This window comes from Bos grunniens, chromosome 4, assembly GCF_055505025.1.
Source record: "Bos grunniens cultivar Pamir isolate PY7600 chromosome 4, Bosgru_T2T1.0, whole genome shotgun sequence".
Lineage (NCBI taxonomy): Eukaryota > Metazoa > Chordata > Mammalia > Artiodactyla > Bovidae > Bos > Bos grunniens.
The window spans coordinates 2986911-3002663 of record NC_141168.1 but is presented as its reverse complement, the minus strand read 5'-3'; the positions used below and the strand labels follow the sequence as shown (position 1 = coordinate 3002663).

Genomic DNA, 15753 nt, shown 5'->3' with positions numbered 1-15753 from the left:
TGAACCAAAATACTGGACTGCACGGCAGAAATGAGGGTCCAGCCACCTTTAACCTTCAAGCCAGAGATTAAAGAATTACGTAAAAATGTGAAACACGACTCTTCTGATTAATTTTGCTTTGTTTGACGAAATATCGCTCAGTTGTGTCTGACTCTTTGCAACTCCATGGACTGTAGCCCACCAGGCTCCTCTGTCCATGGGATTCTCCACGCAAGAATACTGGAATGGGTTGCCATGCCCTCCTCCAGAGAATCTTCCCAATCCAGGGATCAAACCCTGTCTCCTGCATTGCAGGCAGATTCTTTACCGTCTGAGCTATCGGGGAGTCATTGAGGAAATATAGTAAGCAGTCATTAAAATATATGATTTGAGTACACATAAAGTGGGTTTTATTGTCATTATACATGAGTCAGTCACCAACAGGCACATCCCAAATACATACAGCTCCTAAGGTCTCACGACTGGAAGTAGCCATGTGTGCTGTGGAAAATATACCTGGGGGAGCAGCTACTGTAGAGACGTGGTTTCATGCTAAGGACATCTGTATCCAAGGGTCTGGGAAGGAATTCCACAGAAGGGAGAGCAAGGACGGGGGTGGGGGGGGGGCAGGGACCCCCCGAGGCAGGAAGGGCTTGGCGGCAGGCAGAGTCAGGGTGCCTGAGCTTGCTGAGTGAGGCCAGCCTTATCACCTCAGGGATAGAGGTGGCCAGGGCAGGTCACACAGGGCCCTGAGGTGTGTTTCAGGATCGAGTCTAATTCTCAGCATTCTTGGCAACCACTGGTGTGGATGAAGTGTGAAGAGAGAAGAGACTGAGGGGCCAACCAGACCAACCAGCTCTCCAGGAGGGGTAGAAGGGGCCACGGAGGGAGAGAGAGAGGTGGAGGTGGGTAACTGTGGGGTGGACGCGGGAGGCAGAGCCCGAAGCCCAGCTGAAGACCAGGGTGTGGCCTGTGAGGGACCAGGAGCCCAGACCATCCTCCAGGGTCTTGGCCAGAGCGATGGGGGGTGGGGGGGCGTGGGGATGGGAGCTGAGGACTAGAGGGGAAGGTTGAGTCAGAAATGCCAATTAGACCTGGGGTGGAGGCGGCCAGAGGGCAATCAGGTGTCAGGGTCTCTTGCTCAGAGCTGGAGAGGAATGATGCTACCTTAAGCAGGGAAGGAAATATCCCTTTACACTTGGCTCTGGTAGCTTTGGGAAGTTCCCAAACGTCAAGGTCCTCTGGTGGCTGGGGGCAGTTCACCCCAGGGCGAATTTATTCTGGGGAATCTGTGGAGGCGGGTGGAAGCAGAGGGGGGCCTTCTGGAGGTCCTCCTGAGCAGGTAACCAAGAGGGGCCAGGCGGGGGCAGGCCTGATAGAGGAGCGTGCATTCCCCGGGTGGAAGCGGAGAGGGCCGACATGGTGCAGAGAGAACGTGCCCTCTGCCCCTACGCAGAGGGCCTTGTCACGGTTGGGGGACGGGGGCGGTGCACAGTCATGAGAGTGAGCCCTCCCCTCTTGTCTCCTGGTTCTCTTCCTGCGGCTGTGCATCCCGACATCCCGGCTCCCCTGCGCGTTTCCTTTTCGGACCTTTTGGTCTTCATTGTGACCACGCCCTCCTCCCCGATCCCGTTTTCTTAGATGTCTGGATCCCCTGCTTCCGCCAGTCCCTCTCTGGGCGCCGAGGGTGAGCGGGACCACCAGGCTTAATCCCTCCTAACCTCTGACCTTTCCCTCCCTTTAAGCAAACTTCCCTGGCACCCCTACCCTATGCCCCAGCCTCCCCTCCCCCTTCACTGCTCTCCAGAAAAAAAGAGCGCGCGTATTTTGGACCCTCGAGGCTGGCAGCGCACGCGGAGATGGAGCGTCCTTAAGGCGCGCGCACCTGGAGCAGCGGGGCCCGCCAGCTGGGAAAGGGTGCGGGGGGCGGGCGGCTTTACCCTCCGCTTCCTCTCTGGGAGGCTTTCCCCCGGCGCCTCCACCCGCGAGCGGAGAGACCCGGCTCCTCTGCAGGGCACTGGCGCGCGCGCGGGTGCCCCCCAGCCCCCAACAGCGGGAACCGGAGGGAGGCATCTGAAGACTTTGGATGGGAGAAGGCAGTGAGGAAACCTTTCGAACCACACAGCCGCTTAGGGAAGCGGGTGTGGCCAAACCTGCGAGGCCGTTTGGGGACGAGACAACGCCCAGGGGCTCCGGGGGACGCGAAGGGCGCGCGCGGGGGGGGGGGGGGGTGCTGGAGACGGCCGGAAGCTCGGGTCACCCGGGTCAGGGCTGCCTGTGAGCGTCTCGCGGGTGGGAGGGCTGGGGGAAACGCAATTTCAGACCCTGCCACCCTGGAGCGCCACCCTTTCACTGAGTCCGGACGAGCGGCTTTGAAGTCGCTGCCTGGCTCGCCCCTCCAGCGTCCCCGCCGAGCGCAGCGCGGGACTGCCGAGTCCCGGCCGTGCCGGCTTTGTCGCTAAGCACTATTGCAGCGGCTCACTGGACCACGTCGGTGGGGTGACCGCAGCCCTCTGATCTGTGAGCTGCGAAGCGCTCTGCGGTTCATTCACAAATCCGCGCCGGGCCGGCCCTCGGGGTGCCCCAACCCGGGGCCCGGAACTGCGGGAGAGCTGGGCGCCGCGGAGGGGGCCGCGCTCCAGCCGCGCGCCCTTCGCCTCCTTGCGGGCGCTGGGTCTCGCAAGGCTCGAAATTGAGAGTCTGGAGGTACAGGCTGTCACCTCGGTGGAAAGTTCGTGGCCTAGAAATCTTCCTCGTGGGCCCGGGCTCGGACTCCTGGGACCGGAGCCCAGACTGTCGACTGGCCCGGGGTCCCCTCCTGGCCAGAAGGTTGGAGCCTGGCTCAGGGACATCCATCCCCAGGGGCCCGCTCGAGCCCGAGAGCGCGCGTGTAGACCGTCCCAGGTCCCCGGGCAGGCCTGGCGCCGGAGCCACAGCGCCCCCTCCCTCCCTCTCGGGGCGAAGCGGGGCACCCGGCCGGTCTCTAGGAATCACTCCTAAACCTAAGCGGGTTCGCAGCTTACTCAGATGTACAAGGGGAGGGAAACCCTCTGAGAAAACCGCCCTCGGGCCCCCCCCCCCCGGGGGCTCTTGCACTCCAAACTCCAGCGAGGAATCCCCTCACCCAACCCGAAGGCGCAGTGAGACAGGGAAGCGAGTTGGAGACGAGTGGAACCGCGGCCCCAGCAGAGGCTGCCAGTTCTGGAAGCCGGAGACCGGGTCACACCCGAGCGAGCAAAGGTCACACCCGCCCCCCGATCCGCACAGCCGACTACCGCCCCCGAAGGGAAAAGTTCGGCGCGCTTGCAAGGGAAGCCACGGCCCGCTGGCGGAGAAGCTGGGTGCTGGCCGAGACCCGTCTACGCGATACAGGGTGGGGCGGGGAGCGCGGAGCCCCTCCCCCTGGCCCGCTCTGGGGAGCAGCGAGGACCGCAACGGGTGCTGGGGGCGCTCCTGCCCCGCCACCCGGGGGTCCAGCAAGGTGGCCCTGATGAGCGCGGCGCCTGGGTTCCCGGGGAGGGGGCTCTGCTCGCGCCCGAGCTGTGACGGGCGTGCGACTTTCTCTTGGCTCCACTTCGTGCTTTCTAAGAGTTGGTTTGCCCCGAGGATAGGAAATTTCCGCCGTAGCGGAAAGGCTGGGGCCGGCCTTCGGCCTAGTCTCACGGAGCCTGGCAGCTGCTCACCTCTGGGTTGCTTCTCCATCCGAAATCCATTCTGCCCTCCGACTTCGGAGAATGTCCCCGAATCGAGGTTTCCTGGCGGTCGAGTCTTGCTTTCACATTCTACCTTCAAGGCTGAGCTTTGCCTGGCTGCTTTGCACGAGCTGCAGCTGAACTTGCATCTGCAAAATAAAAAAGAAAAGCGTCGCCCTGAAGGTGTCGTTTGTTCCGGGCGGCCCGCGCTTTACCCGCCGGCCCCTCAGATCCTCGCCCCAGGGGCCCCAACATCTGAAATCCAGAGGCTGCCCCTGCCCGCCACAGTTAGCCCTGGCCCTGCGAAGGGAGAGCTGAGCCCGGTAGTTAATTAGGACAGCTCGCCTCTCTGGCTCCCAGTAGCTCGGGAGGTGAGAATCCCCAGGAATGTAGGGGCATTAGCTACACACATGGGAAATTCGCCTGCACGTCTGCCTCTCCGACCAGCCTGTGTTTATGCTCCAGCTGGGACTGAGTTCCTGAACTTTGCCGCCTTCACAGAGGCTGCTGTGTCTTAGGGGATTAACTGATAGGAGACACACAAAACCCTGACAACTCCGTAACAGAAAATGCAACGAAGAGCTGCCTGCAGAAAACTAGGAGATTTTAAAAGAGGGACTGAGGAGAGAAAAGTTTTGGGAGGGAGGAGAAAGAGCACTTCCTTACTGTGTCTTGACTTTGAAATATCGCTTTGGTGGGCTTTGGCTTGAGTGGGTGAGGTGGGCTGCAATGAGGCACAGAAGCAGGAACAAAGGCTGAGGGTCCCGCAGAGGGCAGTTCCCCGGCCCTGGGTCCTGACAGAAACAGTTGGAGCTGCCGGGAGGGAGCCAGCGAGCACTTACCAGGTGGTGGCCACGCCCTGGTGCTCCTCAAAGGCCACCAACCCCCCAAGAGTGTTCTCCTGTCCTGGAATGTACGGGGGACACACCCTCCATGCTCTAGCACTTTCTGCTGAAGTGAAAGTCTTCACTTCATGACTGAGGCCCCCAATTGCAGAGCCTTGCGAGACCCAGGCCCCGTGAGGAGAAACGACCAGCTTTGCTCAACTCAGTGGAATTGATCAGTAATTGAATCCAATGTAGGGAATGTTTTCAGTTCATTCACACTTTAGTTTCAGTCTTTTACATCAAGCTATAAATTTTAATATTTCTATTTGATAAAGGAAAAAAATAATTTCATGACTAACTTGAACATAGGTTTAAAAAGACCTGTCTCCTCAATATGTATATAACTCTCCACATGGAGGGCTCCCCTGGAAGCTCTATTCAATTGCTGACATTTGGAGATGATGGTTTAGATATTTTCTTGCTGATATAAAACCTGGACTAATGAGTTATTTGTGTCCCTAGCTGTCGGTAGGTTGGCTGGACCGGATCCAGGTCATTTAAGTTAAACCTAAATTTGTCTAAAATTCTGGAACTCTCTAGCCACTCAAATCCTGCTTCCAAAAATAGTGTGAAGTCAGCATCTGTGAGTTTACACTCTCTGTGACTTTCTGTGGCTTTTAGGGCAAGAACAAGAAGAAAAGAAACCTCTCTCGCTCCGTGAAGGAGGCAGCTATTCCCAGAGTGCCTTCTGAAGGTCTTGTTTTCCTTGCAAAGATCAAAAGGAAGACAGTGGGTAGATACTATAATTTCTTCCACTATTTGTACATAACTGTAAGGTTGGAGAGGGTGGCTGATTATCTTCACGACTTATTATCCGTTTATATATCTTTACTTCTCGCTTTTGTGTGCTTAGCCAGCTCTTTGAATCCCAACCAAGCCCACTTATTCACTTCTGGATTATTTGGACTGTGTCACTTTCTTCTGGGTTGCCGCAATTCCGAGGGGACATTTTCTTTACCATGGAGGCCTGAGGTCAAGGGAGCAGTCCGCACGACTCCCAGCCATGACCCTGCACAGACTACTCCGTCAGCTTGGTGAGGGAAGTGAGTGGAAGTGGGCCCAGCTTCCAGAGGCGTCTGCCTTTTACTGGGATGGAGAACAGTGGTGAAAGGGGCCCCTGGGGTGCACGGTGATTCCTAAGCAATCCTAGAGCCGGTTGTTAGAGAAGAGTTGCCTGGCTCTAGAGAAAGCCAGTGGAGGGTGTGCCAAGGCAGAGGAATGAGTTGGGGTGTGGGTTTCCTAGCACAAGTGGGGCGATCCTACGATTTCCCTTTAGAAGCCTTTCTTTTTCCTGAGAAGTCAGGTTAGGGGTGATTTCTGCACCTTAGTCTCCAGCTCAGAACTGCCCACCCTCCGCCTGTCTCCCCAGCCCTCCGCCTATCTCCCCACCACTCTGCCCGTCTTCCTAGCCCTCTGCCCATTGCTGCAGCCCTCCGCCCGTCTCCCCAGCTCTCGCAGGCTGGCACTCAGGCTAAGCATCCGAAGTAGGCCCTCTCCCTGTGGCCTGGATAGGACAGCACCCACTTCTCGCCCCCAGCTCCCAGCGCCCTTTAGCCAAGCCCAAGCCGCTTCTTCTCCGGCTCTGGCGTCAGGGTCCAGAGAAGCAGTGCGGCTGGCTGCCCACCCTCTTTCTGAGCCAAGCCTCCGCGGGCGCCGACCCACCCACCAGGCTCTCTCGGGAGCTTGCCGCCCCAGGCAGGGAGAGGCGCCGGAGCCGGAGCGCAGGAGCGGGTGCGTCCCATCCCTCACGACTCTGCAGGCCCCTTCCAGACCCTCTGGCTGCTACGCTTAACCCTTTCCAGGGCTCCTCGGCGAGGTCCCTACCCAGGCCCCCAAGTTCGCCCCATGCGTCTGCAGGCCTGCGCGGTGGCTGGGAGGTAAGACACCCGCGCTTCCTCTGCGCCCCCCTCCCCCGGCCCCGCCCGACCACCCCCTCTCCTCCGCCTGCCCCATCATTTAGGCCTTTGTCTGCAGGCCGGGGTTTCGGCTGCAGCTGCAGGAGCCGAGGGCCTAAGGGGGCTCTCCGCCAGGTCGAGCCCTTTCTCCCGGATCGGCCCTAATTCCCGGCCAGGCGCCGGGATCGGCCGCGCGGAGCTGGCTCTCGGCCACGGGCGCGCGGCTCCCCGGCCTGATTCTGCAAGGGGTGAGATTTCGCTCTCTGGAATTGTTGGGCACCTCCACCAACCGAGCGACAGGGACCCTGAGAACCAACGCCGCTCATATTACATTGGTTATTATTTATTTTTTCAGTGTCCCCACGCCCACCCAGAGAAGTGTGGGGAGTGAGGGGACAGGACAGAGGCCGGAAAATTCAGCCTCCTCTGGCGTCGTTTTAAGAAAAAACCGGGAGGCTCCGATCTGCAGCCAGCGTCCCCAGGATCTGCTGCGGCCGCAGATTTCGTCTGGCTCGCGTCGGAGCTGAGGACACACCGGGTCGGGAGCCGCGTCTCCCCTTGATGTGCTCCGAGGTCCGCCTTTGTGCCGCGAGCCTGGGGAGGGCAGGGGGCCGGTTCTCCGGAAGCGGGGATGGGGGCGGGGGGGTGCTGCCGACCGTCTTCTCGGTCTGGCGGGAGGAGATAGGATCGCGGATCCCGGGCCGATCGCGGCCTCACCAGGTTGGGGAGAAGCAGATGTCCAGCGCCGGGTCGCCTGGTCAGGCGGAGAAGCTTCCCGCTGCGGGGCGGCCGCCGTGTGGGTAGAGAAGCCGAGCGGCATTGCGGGCTGGGCCCAGGGCCCGCACCTCGGGGAGCGGACACTTGGAAATGTGCCTTGCCCCTCTGCCCCGCCTGGGCGCCCCCCGGCGGGAGGTGGCGGGGGCGGGGTGGGGGTGGGGGGTGTTGTCCCACATCCTGCGGGGCCTGTCCGGCTTCAAGCATGTCTTAGAGCTTTCAGAAACGGCTGGTGCGATATTTGTAAGACTTAGGATTCCCTCCGCCCTGAGCAAATTAACTTTATGCAGCCTCCACCCAGATTCTCCCATCCTCCACGCTGTACCTTTGCATGGTGCCCACCCTCGAGGGGAGCTCTTTTGTGGAATTATGTTGAGGTTTGGGCTGGCTTTATGTGGCCCGATACCCTCTAATGACTTCTTCCTTCCCTTCTCTTTCGGTCTCCTGCAGGCCTCCCCTCTAATCACTGGAGGAGGGCAGCAGGCCATCACTCAGGAATTGTCCTGCTTCCTCAGACCAGCCTCACCTGAGGCCTGGAGACCAGTGTCCGCAGGTTGCTGCCCCCCTCTCCACAGCCCCCCAATGAGTGGGGTTAGCCTGGAGATGGTGCTGCTTTTGCACAGTTCATGCTGCCGCCAGCAGTTTGCATCTGGACCACCGCTCAGTTAATGCCACGGCACTCAGAGGCAAAAGTGCCCATGACATTAGGGAGTTTTTCTCAGGAGCCAGCCTAAGTGCTTTTCAGGGAACAGGTGGAGAAATTAACCTGGGGTGGCTTTGCAGGAGCCAGCCAGCCCTGGGCCCTCCCCCTACCCATTCTGTGATCAGGAGACCCCAAATAATTGGACATTTCCTGATGATTAAGGGTCCCCAGAGTTGCAGGAAAACTCCCCTGCAACCCTAAACGTGTGTAAATAGAGTGTTGCCATAACCTCACCAGCCTCATCTTCCCAGGAGCAGGCAGACTATGGATTTCATTTTTTGAGACACAGGGAGGGCCACTGGCAGGAGTGTGCCTAGCCAGGTAATTTGGTGAAGATCCCTCCCCTGGATCGGGGGAGGGAGAGGGAGGTGAGTCACCCCAGTGTAAAGGGTTTCCCCATCCTGACAGTCTCATCGGGGACCAATGAACCTCCCCACCTGCCTCCAGAGCCTGCCCACACCCAGCCACTACCTGCATTTAACGGCCAGGTGACCCAGCCCAGTACCTCTTTCTACCCACTTCATGCCTCTCCTCCATGGGTTAAATTCCCCCAGAAGCACCTTGTAACTGTTGCTTCTAGTTCAACCCAGGCCTCACCCTGGAGCCCGCAGTGGGTGGACCGATCTGGGGTAGAGAGACGATGGGACCCTCGTGGGGACCAAAGGAAAAGCTAAGCAAGTCAAGCCTTCAAGCCTCAAGGTGGCCTGGCGGTCACATTGCCAGGAGGGCTGCTGGACCAGACCTGCTCCATCCTCCCAGCCTGACAGCCTCCTGCTGGCTGCAGGCCCAGGGTCACCGAAAGCAGGCCTCTGTTGCTGGGCACCCTGAAGCCACATGGGCTCTCCCTTTCTCCCCATCCTTCCCATACCCCCTCCAATGTACTTTTGCCGTGCCAGTGCTCCAGCAAGCACCCTGTGAGTTGCCCTTTCGGATGTTTCTCGAACTTCAAAAATTTCCATGAAAGTGCCTTGTAAATGATGGACAAGCGTGTCTCAGGTCACAATGGGTGTTTGGTGGCGTGTCTGCAGCTGGAGGCAAGGACAGAGGAGTGAACAGGAAGGAGCCACAAGTAGGAGGAGGGAGAAGAGGAAACAGAAATTCCAGTTGGACTTTCTGACAGCAGCTGGAAAGGAAGCTTAGAAAGGATCTTGGAAGGAGGGGAGAGGAGAAGGGAAACAAATTGGGGCCCCACCCCCCATTTGATTTCTAATTTCCCTTTCATATGGGCCCTCCAGAAAAACTAATTTAAAAGATTTTAAGACGAGAAAAAGAAGTGATTGTCCTGTAGTCCCTCGGACCTTCGGTGGGGTAAAAACCTGGGGTGGGAGATGAGAGGGGGTACTTAGGAGGAGGCAGCCGCTGCGGAGTAGTTTGTTCCACGTGGTTTTGAAGGCTTGGCTGAACCATCCCCTTCCCTTCTCCTTCCAGAAAGAAGATTCGGTTATAATGCGCAATGCTCCTTTATTCTCTTTCCCCAACACGGAGTTCCACATCGCGTTCCTGAGCTCTTCCGGGTCTGCATGCACGTTTCAGGAGGATCCGTGGCCGGGGTGGGATCCGACCGCATGCACGCGGCTCCTTGCACACGCGCGCACACACGCACGCGCACACTTACAGTGAGTGTCTGCAGAAAGGGGCCTGCGCGTCAGCTCTGCGTTAAAGACGGGAAGCTGCCCGGGTTACCAAAGTCAAATGTAAGTGACAATTCCCCACTCCAGCAAGGCAGACTACCAGAAGTCTCTTTGTATTTCGGCAGCTCATTTAATGTTATTTATGCATTTTGTGCAAGGAATTGTGGGATTTTTTCCCCCACGGTAAACAACATGGAAATGTTAAATTAAAAAAAAAAAAGCACCCTTCCAGCGCTTGTCCCCGTCCGCGTGTGGGCGACCCGGCGGAGCTGTCGCGGGCGTTTCTCAGATCGCCGAGAAGCCGCGGGGAAAACGCGCGCGCGCGCGCGCGCGCGCAGAGGACGCGGCGGCGGTCTCGCGGGTCCAGGCTCCGCACCCGGAGCGCAGGGACGCGGCCCCTTTAAGGGGGGGGCGGGGCGGCGGGAGGCCGCTGTCACCGAGCTGGTCACGTGGGCGCGCGGCGCCACGACCATTGGCCCGAGGCACGTGTCCAGGAGACCGGCCCGCGACGTCACTCGAGGGGGCTCGGTTAAAAATAAGAACAAAAATCCAGAGTCCGAGTGTCTCGGGTTGCGCCGAGTGGCCTGGAAATTTCCTGGCCGCGCGGAGGCCTAGGCGCGAGGGCGCGCGGACGGCGAGGGAACGCGGGCGGCCCAGCCCGGTCCGGCCCGGCCCGGCCCGGCCCGCCGCTCACCCATGCGACTCGGGCCGCGGGGCTCGGCGGGGCTCGGCGGGGGCGCCCCGGCCCGCGGCGGGGCGGTGGCCGCGCGCAGGGGCCCGGAGGCCGGCCGAGCGCATCGCGGGCCCTTGGGCCTCCATGTGCGTGCTGGCGGCGGCGGGCGCGCTGACCGCTCGCGCCCCGCACCCTAGAGGGCCGGCTGGGGCGCGCGGGCGGGGGCGGCCGGGCGGCGGCGGCGGCGGCGGCGTTGGCCCGAGCAGGCTCCGGCGGGCGTGAGCGCAGGCGAGCGCGCTGCCTGCATGCGCGGAGCTCCAGCCCCGGGCGGCCGGGCGGCGGCGGCGCCGGAGCCGGAGGCAGCCGGACGTCGAGAGGCGCGCGGAACCCCGAGGCGCCCCGGGTCCGCGCCGGACCCTTGTGACCGTCTAGCTCCTGGGTGCGCTGCGAAGACTCGGACCGCACTGTTTTGAATCTCCCGGCGTCTGGGCGCGGGGCGACTCTTGGTATTTTCTAACTCAACTCGTGGATCGGAACGTGGCTTCGGCTCTGAGCGCGGCTGGAGACGTGTAGGACGTCAGCCCTGGCTGCGGCCGCCGCGCTCGCCCTCGGGAGAGTCGGCGGGGAAGGGACACCGGCCGGCCTCGGGAGTCTCCGCGTGCGGAGCGGAGGAGCGGAAGGCTGACTGGTCTCCCCGGAGAACCGACTCGGGATTTGTTGCGAGCAGCATGGAGGAGAATGACCCCAAGCCCAGCGAAGCGGCGGCGGCGGAGGGGCAGCAGCCGCCGGAATCCAGCCCCAGCGGCGGCGCCGGCAGCCCGGGCGACCCGGACACTGGCCGCCGGCGGGCTCTGATGCTGCCTGCGGTTCTGCAGGCGCCGGGCAACTACCAGCACCCACACCGCATCACCAACTTCTTCATCGACAACATCCTGCGGCCCGAGTTTGGCCGTAGAAAGGACGCGGGGACGTGCTGTCCCGGAACCGGAGGAGGCAGAGGCGCCGGGGCAGGCGGCGAAGGCGGCGTGGAGGGAGGCGGCGGCGCGGGCGGCGCGGAGCAGCTCCTGGGGTCGGGCCGGGAGCCCCGGCAGAACGCGCCCGGGGCGCCTGGGGCGGGCGGGCCGCTGCCCGGCGGTGGCGGTAGCGACTCTCCGGGTGACGGCGAAGGCGGCTCCAAGGCGCTCTCACTGCACAGCGGCGCCAAGAAAGGCGGAGACCCCGGGGGTCCCCTAGACGGGGCGCTCAAGGCCCGCGGCTTGGGCGGCGGCGACCTGTCGGTGAGCTCAGACTCGGACAGTTCGCAGGCCAGCGCCAACCTGGGCGCGCAGCCCATGCTCTGGCCGGCTTGGGTATACTGCACGCGCTACTCGGACCGACCTTCTTCAGGTGAGCCCTGGGGACCCGTGTCCCGGCCCGCCGTGGGGAGGCCCGCGGGGTTGCGGGGGCAATGCTGGGGCGGGAACTTACCGGGAGGAAGAAGACACAAGCATCCCTCGCCCCCAACACAAAGACGCGCACACAGCGACATTGTGTGCGGCCGACGCTGACCCGGGCCACGGCCAGGCGGAGAGAGGGGCAGGGTTGATTCACTCGGGGCTACAGATTTCTTAGAACGGCGAGCAATACCAGGACCTCTCTTCTCCCTTGCTTTTGGGGGCCTCTCCTAGCCCCTAGCGTATCCCTGCCTTGGCCGGAGTTTATTTGGTGGGAACGGGGATGGCTGGAAAACAGGCCCGGAAGCGCACACCCTCGCTTGTTCTTCCAACTCGGTCCAGACCCGGACCTACGCCCAGCCCGCCCCGATCGATACCTAGACTCATCCTGCCACCCCAGTTTCCCAGAGGTGTCCGGGGAAGAAAGCGAGGCTCGGCTGGTCGTCCTCAGCTGAGGTTGAGCAGAGGCTGGTGGAGGGATCCGCAGAGGGAAGGAAGGCAGACAGAGGAGCCCTACGCCCTGTGCCTCGTTTTATTTGCCAAGAGGTGCGCACACAGCTTGGAGGAGGAAAGCCTGCTGTTCCCAGATAGACTGGACCTTTACCGAGTTTCCTGGGTAGGAAAGGAGCAGATTTCAGAGGAAGTGCGCGGGGGAGCTGGTGAGGGTGTGCAGAGCTTCTGGGCGTCTTTTTCATAGACCCGGGATTTTTAAAAGCTGAGTCCACGTCCCTATAGAAGCATGAGCCGCAGTAAATGAGGGTCTGCGGCTGCGAACCGCCATTAAGCGCAGACTCCGTTTGTCCCCGAGCCGGCCGCGCAGACCGGACCCCCCTTTTCCCCCGAACCCTCAACGGTTTTGCGGGGGTCTTTTACACAGTTCACAGCGCGACTAAGTCACCCCCTGGTCGCCTGCCCGCAGAAACGGTCTGTGTGTATCTCTGATGAAACCCCAATTTCTCCAGCTAGATCTGAAATTTGCTCCATTGTTCTCGCCTCTCTCCTTTGTTAATATTTAATTAACATATAGGCTCACAATGCGGCCGGCGAGGAGCCGAGGCCCGGCTTTGTGCGGCGCGGGAGTCGCGGCCGCGCCAGGCCCCAGAGGCCGGGGGAAGCCCGGAGGTCGGGCCTGGCTCAGTGGCTGGTTTTCCTGGACTTTAGAAAAAAAAGCCCCGTAAGATAAGATGTGTGTTTCCGGGCGTTTACGAAAGCAGCGACGCAGAGTTTTGTTTTGTTTTGTTTTGTTTGCGGAGATTTGGTCTTTCCGAGACTCTTTTAAGTGTTTGCGTTTTGAACGAAAATCAAGAAGGAAAAGGAACTAAAATCTCTGATTTTAGGGAGATTTCCTTTCCATAAAGTGGCCCGGGCCTTTTGTGGGCTGATTGGCGTGTGGGAGCGCCCCGGGACCGGGGGAGTTTGGGGGTGGGAACAACGGGCGGGCTGCGCCGCGCGAGGCCGCGGTGGGGGCCTCCGCCGGGCCTGTAGAGGCCTCGCAGGGCCGCCCTCTGCCCGCCTCGCGCGGCGCCCCCGGGACGCGGGCAGCCGCCCCGAATCCGCACCCTCCGGGAAAAAGCCAGGCTGCAGCAGGCGAGGAGCCGGCCACCTCGGCGTGTGAGCGAGTGTGGGCGCGGTGGGGGCGGGGGGCGCGATGCGCCCGGGTGGATGTGTGCCTGAGTGTGCTTCCAATCTTGAAGACTCGGGGCTTGAGCCGAACAGTCCGGTGCCCGCTCTCCACCGGGCTCTGCCCTCCTTTTCCCATCGTGGCTCCTGGAGACAGCGCAAGGCTCGGTGGGCTGAGGAGGGGGTTCCCCGGGCCTCCTGGGTCTGCGGACCGCCCCAGATCCCTAGCTAGGGAAGGCCTGGGTGATGATCCACCCTCCTGGTCAGAGTGCCCCCTATCCAACCCCCACCCCATCTTTCCCCTGGGCTTCATCCCGAAGAGTCCGGTAGGGCGAGAGGTGGGGACCTGGGTGTTCTAGCCTTCTCCAGCCTCTCAGCCAGGGCTCCTCGGAAGAAGCAGGAGCCAGCCCCCAGCATGACTTCACACACTTCACAGACCTGCAGCCACCACCCCCTCCTGCAAAGGCCTCTTCCCTCTCTGACCCCCTTGCCCCATCTGACATTCGGAAACCCAGAAAAAGGCAACACTTGGTTGCCTTTCTCAGGCCCTTTCCGTTGCCGGGGCCCTAGGATCCCCAGCGCCACCGTCCAACACCAACCTCACGTCCTGTGGGGCGGTGAGAAGTGTGAACCTTCTGCCCAAGGTCAGCAGGGTCCCCCGTGGCCTCCTCAGCTCCTGGGCTGGCAGCAGCGTGTCCCCTCTCCTGGACAGGGGGCTGAGGGGAGACCTGGTGGGGTGAAGGGTGGGAAGCTCCTGCTCCTTCCCCTTAAAGGAAAGGATAGACGTGGGCCCACAGGGCCGGCTGGGGGAGGCAGACCCCTCCTGTTCTCAGCACCCACCTGAGGCTGGCTCCCGGGCCCTGGACCAGTGGGGAGACCCCCCTGCACCCGCGGGGCTCTTCCTGCTACTCTGACTGCCCCAACCCCTCCTCCAGTCTGTCCCGCTCATCTCTCTCCCTGCAGCCACCCCATCCTGTCCCCATTCGTGGACAGAACCTCAGGAAAGACTTGAAAAGGCCTGGCCACAGAGTTTTGGGGTTTTTGCTGTCCTGACTTTTCCGTTAAGCCTGCCCTTTACCCCCAACCCCCAAGCCCACCGCTCCTGCAGACTTCCTGGCCCCCCTCCCCGCCCCCTCCACAAGAGCTCCGCCCTGGCCCACCCCAAACCCAGCCCTGCTTTCCTCCAGCCGCCACTGGCTGGGGCAGCCTCCTGTGCGGGGTGGCAGCCCCCCCACCTCCAGCGTGCAGGCCGCCAGAGCCCTCCTAACCCGCGCTCTCTGTGTCCACTGTGCCCCCCCCCAGGTCCCAGATCTCGCAAACCAAAGAAGAAGAACCCCAACAAAGAAGACAAGCGGCCCCGCACGGCCTTCACGGCAGAGCAGCTGCAGCGGCTCAAGGCCGAGTTCCAGACCAACAGGTACCTGACGGAGCAGCGGCGCCAGAGCCTGGCGCAGGAGCTCAGCCTCAACGAGTCGCAGATCAAGATCTGGTTCCAGAACAAGCGCGCCAAGATCAAGAAGGCCACGGGCAGCAAGAACACGCTGGCCGTGCACCTCATGGCGCAGGGCCTGTACAACCACTCCACCACAGCCAAGGAGGGCAAGTCGGACAGCGAGTAGGGCAGGCGGGCGGGTGCCCCGTCCCAGCCCACCCTGGCTACATGATGCAATAATTTAAAATCAGAAATCAAGGGCCAGTGTATAAAGATTATACCAGCATTAATAGTGAAGATATCGTGTATTAGCTATGGTTCTGCAATATTCTATGTATATATAATTTACAGGAGGTGTAAAATCCAAAATATCTGACTATAAAATATTTTTTGAGTTTTTTTATGTTTATGAGATTATGCTAACTTTATGTTGGGTTTTGTTTTTGTTTTTTGCAAAGGGGGCTACTTAGGGTTTCATCTTTTTTAATCCCCTAAGTTCCATTATGGGACATCGGACACTTTTTTTTTTAATTTCAAAAGAAGAAAAAATTAAAACAACTTGCTGAAGTCCAAAGATTTTTATTGCTGCATTTCACACGACTGTGAACCGAATAAATAGCTCCTACTTGGTCCTGAGTTCTTCCACTTTGTTTGTGTGGGCTTGATGAGGCCGGCAGGAGGGTCCGCATGCCCAGGCCCGCCACTGCCACCGCAGGGAAGGGGCGGCTGGGCCTTGGTCCGGTGCCCTGCTCCCCGGGGCTGCCTGGGCCGGGCGCGCCAGCTCCCCTCCTCCCCTCTTCCTGCCTTCCCTCCCTGTCTCCTCCTCGCTGAGGCCTGGCCCGTGCCTCCCTGCATCCTTCCGTCTGCATCTGCGTCGTTGTCCCCTGTCCAGCCGCCTGCCTCCAGCGCCAGACTGTCCCACCTCCGGCTCCGCTCCTCCGAGGCTCAGGGCGCCTGTGGCTGGAGGCCCACAGGCTTCGGGGCCGCCGTGTCCCTCCAGACCTGGGCCCAGAAGCTCTCCTGCGGCTCCATCA

At 60.9% G+C, this 15753-nt stretch overlaps 1 protein-coding gene across 1 annotated transcript; it reads left to right on the top strand.

The window, feature by feature from the left end:
• The first annotated feature begins 10816 nt into the window (after nucleotides 1-10816).
• EN2 (engrailed homeobox 2) lies at nucleotides 10817-15352 on the top strand. Its single transcript, XM_086398141.1, has 2 exons — nucleotides 10817-11620; nucleotides 14590-15352. Exons 1-2 carry the CDS (start codon nucleotides 10963-10965, stop codon nucleotides 14904-14906), a joined length of 975 nt encoding a protein of 324 aa, XP_086254267.1. The 5' UTR covers nucleotides 10817-10962; the 3' UTR covers nucleotides 14907-15352.
• Nucleotides 15353-15753: the final 401 nt, after the last annotated feature.